The following is a 6,626-nucleotide window of genomic DNA, read 5'->3' as shown; positions in this document are numbered from 1 at the left end:
ATGGGTGTGTGAGAGAACTGCGTGTGAGACAGAGGTGCGTGTGAGAGTGACCCTGTGTGACGATGATAGTGCGTGTGACTGGCAGTGACATTGTGACCGTGTGTGACTGTAGGAGTGTGAGCGACTGTGTGACGTTCTATGTGGCAGTATGTGTGACTGACCCTGACTGTGACTGTGTGTGAGAGAATGTGTGTGAGAGAGACCCTGTGTGATGGTGACAATGTGACAGTGTGTCCGATAGTATGTACGAAAGTGACGGTGTGTGACTGTGACAGTGTGTGACTGAGTGACTCAGAGTGACAGTGTGTGACGGTGTGTGTGTGACAGAGTGTGGGGAGGGAGGGAGGACCCGACGGGTTTGGGAGGAGACATTCAGGCGTTGGTCTGTCACTGCCAGCCATTGAAAAGTAGACAGCTGGGTTCTTTTCCTTAACGCAGTTCCCATAAGAAGTAGTGGTTTTCCCCAATACTGGCACCCTTGGGGGAGGGCAGGAGTTGGGGGCACCCCCTGGCCGAGGGGCTGGTCAGCAGCCTGCATCTCCTGGTCTCTTCCCATCTTCCCTGTCTCCTTGAACTTTTGGGGAGAGCCTTCTGGTCAGTGGATTCAGATCCGGCCTTTGCCTCATCAGCTACGTGACCTTAAGCAGGAGGCCTGAACCTTCCGGGCCCCGGTGTCCACGCTGACCATGCGGCTGCTGGGCACATAGTAGGGGCTTCGTAAACAGGCCTGCCTTGTCTTTGCTCGTGTTCAGCGTGTTGGGGTCTGAGAGCTGCTGACAGTGTCCGTGAGTCCTAGATCCTTCCGGAGAAATGCCCCTGGGGGCCCACATGGGCCCAGAAATGGACCAAGGACAGGCATGACCTACAGCCGTGAGCCCCAGTGACCGGTGGCGCGTGCCCGGAAGCCCAGCACAGCCGCTGTCCTTCAGCGGGCGGCCACGGGCGAACCCGGTCGTTAGGGGGAGCCTGCAGGCCCCCAGCAGCCCCTCGCAGGAGGATCTGTGGCTCTCACGGCTTCCCCCGTGGCGAGAGTGGGCTCTGCGGCGGTGAAGTGACTGGCCCAGGGTCCCTGGGCTGGAAGAAGCAGGCTGAGTTTGAACACTCGGTTCAGGCCTGTGGCTCCTACCTCTTCCTCTTGCCTGTTGGCGTCACCCCTGTGGTGGAGGCATCGGGGGCAGTGGGGCTACGCCCGTGTCGCCCCAGGCAGAGCTGGGGTCGCGCAGGTGTAAGCAGCAGTGACGGCCCCCGCTCCTAGAGCGCGCTCAGTCGGCCTGAGCTGGGGGCAGCCACGTGTGCCCGAATGTTCACGGAGGCCGTGGGAACCAGGCCTCAGTCCCGGCCTCGGCCTGGATTGGAGAGGCTGTGGCCGCGTGGCTCCGGGTCCCGGGGGCAGGGCTGCAGATGGGTGACGACAGCTGTGCCGCCCTTTCCTGAGCACCAGTCCCGTGCCCGCTGTGTGCGAGGTGCGGGAGGCTCAGCGGGCAGGAAGACACGCTCAGGCGCCCATCCCAGCCAGGAAAGCCTGCTTGTCAGGCAGTGCTGGGACCTGGGCAGTGCGCTTTGCCTTCCTGTGCCTCAGTTTCCTAATCTAGAGTGGGACGAGGGCTGGGACCCACCTCCTGGGTGATGGCCCCCGAGTGAGTGCATGGAGAAGATCTAGGGTCCTGCCGGGCACAGAAGGGCTGGGGTGAGGTCTTGTGGCTCTGGGACCGGCCCCACATGCCTGGCTCATGGAGGAGCTGATCTCCCACCAGCCTGGAACTCAGCATGGAGGAGTGACGGGCCCTTTGGTTCACTCTTCCTCTGGTTTCTCCTCCCACGTCGAACAAAATCTGAACCACGTTCCCTTCCATAGCCTCCAAGACCCTACAGTTTGTATCCACCTCTTCTGTGGTTTCATCCCGAGCACCTCTCTTGCTTAGTATTCTCTCTAGCCACCACAGTTTCCTTGATGTGGCACACTTCTGCCCCAGGGCCTTTGTACTTGCTATTCCTGCTGCATAGCTCATTCTTCCTGTAGATATCCACAGGACTCCTTTTTTTCCTTCCTTCATTCCCCTGCATATTTATCGAGCGGCTTCCCTTGTGCCGAGTGTTATGTAGGGAAGAGGTGCACAGCCAGGAGGGGGACTTCTTGAACCAGAGCGGTACATAGGCTCATGGAGGAGGCAGATGGTGAACAAGCAGCAAGCAGGATAGTAGCACGTTGTGGTTAGCGCTGGGAGGGAGACAAATAAGGGAGCTTGATGGAGGAGAGGTGGTCGGAGGGCTTCCTGGAGAAGGGGGCATTTAAGCTAAGCTGTCGGGAGAGGCTGAGTAGTCTAGGGTAGAGCTGTAGTCCAGCCAAGCCTGGGGTGAGGTAGTGGGGGCATGTCACAGTTCTTCAGAGACCAGCCAAATTTGGAGGGAGCTGTTTGGGGCTCTTGACTTGAGTGACCTTGGGGCTGCTGGGTGCTCCAGGATGGGTGGGCCTGCAGCCAGGTTTGTGGTGGGAGATGGGGCCTGGGATGGGAAGCCGCTGATACCCTGAGCGGTTGGTCACAGCCATGGCAATGGAGAGGCATCGGGCCAGAGGATAGTGGACTTGGAGCCAGGCTACTCTGTGGGCACTTGTCCCTTTCGGGGACTCCAGGAATTAGTGCCAAACCCTGTCCCTGAGTCCAGGGTGGCCCGGGGAGTGCGAGGCCATCTCCTTTGGGAGAAGGAAGCTGGGGCACACACGCTGATTTCCCAGCGCAGCCACAGGACTCCGGGTGGCCCTCCACACTTTGGCCCTGCCTGAAGCCCAGGCTGCCCTTCTGGACCTCACTACCCGGGGGATCCCTGAACAGGGCCCCTTCCAGTCCTTCGTGAAGTGGCCAGGGGGGCTCAGGGTCCCTTTGGATATAGGAACCACATTGACACCGGAGGCCAGGGGCACGCTGGCTGGGTCTCACCCCAACCTGGCCGTGGCATTGCTCTCCCACTGAGGGCCTCTCCCCTGCCTGGCACGGGCAGGGAGGGCTTGCAGAGACTGAGCTGGCGTACACGACGTCTGCTCGGTGCGTTTGCCGAGCGCGGCCTGCATGAATGATGTAGCGGGCGGCCGGGGATGTACCTCGGTGTCCCACAGGGGCAGGCTGTGAAGCCATGCGCTCTCTTGCCCGCCCTCACTCCGGCCTGGCCGCTGGATGCCCCCGTTGTTGACATTGCTCCACTGAATGCTCCCTGCGCTTCCCGTCGGCCTGGCCCACCTCTGGAACTTCCGGGCCGTCCTCCCGGTGCTCTCGCTGTCCCAGTGTCTCCAGCCGCCTCTGGGACGTGCCCTCTCCCCAGTGCTAGGCTGCTGGCTGTCCCCCTTTGGACTCGGTCCATGGGCACGTGGGCTTGGGTCGCCGCCGTGCCCTCTCTCGGGGCTCCTGCCCTTCGTCTTGGGGCTGACAGGCTTCCGCCTTCCTGAAAGGACAGGGAGAAGCCCTTAGACCCCTGAGCCTCTCCTGGGGGCTCTGTTCTTTGCTAGCTCTGGTTTTGGGGGTGCAGAGGGGAGAAAAGGGGAGATGCCCGATGGCAGCATTCCAAGTGGGGTCCTTGCCCACGAGGGCCACGAGTGGGGGGGGCCGCTGCTGGACCCCTTGTCTCCTGCACAGTGGTCAGACCTGCATGCCGGGGGGGGGGGGGGGGGGGGGGGGGGCTCCCCTCCCGCGCCCCCCCCCCCGGGCCGCGGGGGGGGCCCGGTGGGGGGGGGGGGGGGGGGGGGGGGGGGCTGGGAGTGGCTTCCTTCCCGAGCACACCTCCCAGTGCCGCTGGGTCTCCCAGGATGCGGGTGAGAGAGCCCCAGCCCCAGTGCGTTTCTCTTTTGAGGAGAGCCTCAGGTGCTTCTGCCTCCCGTGCCCCAGCCTGGCCACCGGGCTGCCACACGTGTCCCGAGTTCTGGCTCACTGAGGAAGAGGGGCTGGGGCAGGAGCTGGAGGAAGGTGGCAGGGCGAGGGGAGACAGAGCAGTTGGTGGGTGCCCTCCACAGGCTCCTGCCCCCCCAACCCCCTTTAGTTCAATGGCTGAGTGCCAGGCTGGGCTCGGGGACCCGCCTCCTGTGCTCTGAGGGGTCTCGGGGGGCCAGGCAGCTCATGGGCGGTACAGCGGTCCCAGCCTGGGTGGGTGGTGCATGCTGGGCACCAGGGCAGGGATGGGGGAGCCCCAGTGGCAGCTCCCACATTTTGCACTCATCCCCACGTGGATCGTGTTTTCTCTGGTTTTATTTTCCCGTCTCGATTTTAGAGAGATGAGCCGTATGTCTGCAGCAGCCAGAACCGTGATGGGACCTCAGTGGCGCTTGAGGGTGGCGGCTGATTCCCTGGGACCTGGGTCTGGCTGTGCCGCTCTTTTGGCTGGGGGCTTCCCCTCCGTCCTACCCACCCCGCCCCCAGCGTTTGGCTTGCTGCGCTGGTGGGGGCTCCCCGTGCGAGTTACAGATAGGCCCTCTGCGGGCCGTGGGGGGGCCTGGTGCCGAGGACGTCTGGCCAGGCGGGGGGCTTGCTGGGGCCGGGGGCTGGGGGCTCACCGCCTGCCCGCTCCCCTCAGGGCACAGCCGAGCCGATGGTGACTGTGGGGACGAGAGGACCAGGCACCGGGAGGAGCGGCTGTTGGGGGCGCGGCTGGACCGAGACCAGGAGAAGCTGCTCAGGTGAGGGCTTGGGGGCCACCCGGGGCCGGGGCGGGATGACCCTACGTGGGCGCGCGGCCTCTCGTCCTGAGAGCGGGAGCCACCCTGGCCCATGACCCTGATCCTAGGCCAGATGGCCCCACAGCCCCTCTCCAGCGAGTGTGCGTCCCCCCTCCTGCAGGAGGCCCTTGGGGCCCTTCTTTTCTGAGCCAGAGCGGGTTCCTCTTTATGCTGGGTGTCTGCTGGGTATTCAGGGTGACACCCCTTCTCTCCCACATCCCCTGGGCCCACGGGGCTGCTGCCAATGCCTGTTTCCCTTCCAGAGAAAGTAAGGAGCTGGCTGACCTGGCCCGCTTGCACCCCACCAGCTGCGCTGCTAACGGCCTGAACCCCAACCTCATGGTGACTGGTGGCCCATCACTGGCAGGCTCCGGGCGCTGGTCTGCCGACCCCGCAGCCCACCTGGCCACTCACCCCTGGCTGCCCCGCTCGGGCAGCACGTCCATGTGGCTCGCTGGACACCCCTATGGTAAGTGTGGGGTGGGCGACTTCGCCCTTATCTGGTGGTTGAGGATAGAGTGGGCCTGACGTGTTTCTTGCCTGGAGCTCAGGGCTGGTGGCTGGTGCCGGGGCAGGACTGTGGGACCCACGCCCAGAGCTGGCTGCTGTCTCCCTTTGTCTTCCTCGCTTCCTCTCCGCACACTTCAGCTCCCCTGTGTGTCTGAAGAGGGCGGTTACTACGACACCCTCCTTGTGGGGGTCCCTCTGCTGAGCCCATTTGGAGGTGGTGCCCAGGGGTGGGTGGCTGTGGACATGCTTGCAGCTTGTCAGCCCTCGGCTTCCTGCATGGAGGCCTCAGGAGGTGGGGTCTGGGGAGCGGACAGAAAGGGGGTGGGCCTGGGCCCCCGGCCTCTGGCATTTGACGCAGGCCTGGATCTCTCCTAGGCTTGGGCCCACCACCTCTGCACCAGGGCATGGCACCTGCCTTCCCACCTGGCCTGGGGGGCTCCCTGCCGTCGGCCTACCAGTTCGTGAGGGACCCCCAGTCAGGGCAGCTGGTGGTCATTCCCAGCGATCACCTGCCTCACTTTGGTAAGTGGTGGCCTTTGGGTGGGGGGCAGTGGCCGTGGCAGCCTCACCTGGAGAGACTGACCCAGATGCCAGGGGCCTTCTTTGGGGGGTGGGGGGTGTCCGGCCAGGATAAGGGAGTAGGAGGCAGACCGGGGCTTCGAGGATGTTCTGATGTCCGTGGTTTCCCCGTGTCATAAAGCCATCGGGATTTTTCTTTTGATGAGCTCCTACCCAGAGCCAGTGCAGGCTTTCCTGGGGCCCGGACCCCCCACCCTGGCGTCTCCCATCCCTCGGGAGTCCACTTGGCAGCCCACTGGGTGTGGGGGGAGGAAGGGCTTGGAGTCTCCGTGTCGGCACGCTCCCGCTGTAAGGGTCCTGGGACATCCCACCTGGGGTGTGCACGGGGGCCCTTGTCCCCTGGGCCCGGGAGGTGGGTGCAGAGGGAGGCCCGGGCCAGCCCTGCCCCGCCTCTGGAGTGGGCCGACGGGGGCGCTGGGCGGCGGGTGCAGCCTCACTGTGCGTCCTGCCCCTAGCGGAGCTGATGGAGCGGGCCACGGCGCCGCCGCTCTGGGCCGCCCTGTACCCGCCGGGCCGCGGCCCCCTGCACCACGCCCAGCAGCTGCAGCTCTTCTCCCAGCAGCGCTTCCTCCGGCAGCAGGAGCTCCTGTACTTGCAGCAGCAGGCGGCCCAGGCCCTGGAGCTGCAGAGGAGCGCCCAGCTCGTGGTGAGTGGGGGGGGGGCGGCCGCAGGGGGACCAGAGGCAGAACCTCAGCAGTTACGAACTGTGAGGGAGAAGAGGTGGCAGGGGCTGGTGGTCAGGGAGGGCCAGCTGGAGGGGGGAGCATCTGCCCACAGGCCCGAAACAGTAGACCACGGACAAGCCCTTCGGGCAGAGGGAACAATGTGAGCAAGGCCC

The 6,626-nt window shown here is 64.5% G+C and overlaps 1 protein-coding gene across 1 annotated transcript in view; it reads left to right on the top strand.

Annotated features, from left to right (window-relative positions):
• TNRC18 (trinucleotide repeat containing 18) overlaps positions 1–6,626 on the top strand; it is an 84,141-nt gene that overhangs the window by 27,664 nt on the left and 49,851 nt on the right. The window contains exons 6-9 of the mRNA XM_032394045.1: positions 4,558–4,660; positions 4,963–5,168; positions 5,585–5,731; positions 6,244–6,434. Of these exons, the coding sequence (XP_032249936.1) occupies positions 4,558–4,660; positions 4,963–5,168; positions 5,585–5,731; positions 6,244–6,434 (647 nt within the window). The remainder of the gene's footprint in view (positions 1–4,557; positions 4,661–4,962; positions 5,169–5,584; positions 5,732–6,243; positions 6,435–6,626) is intronic.

The sequence above is a fragment of the Phoca vitulina genome, unplaced genomic scaffold, assembly GCF_004348235.1.
Source record: "Phoca vitulina isolate PV1807 unplaced genomic scaffold, GSC_HSeal_1.0 scaffold79, whole genome shotgun sequence".
In the NCBI taxonomy this organism is placed as follows: Eukaryota; Metazoa; Chordata; class Mammalia; order Carnivora; family Phocidae; genus Phoca; species Phoca vitulina.
This window is presented reverse-complemented; position numbering and strand designations above follow the sequence as displayed.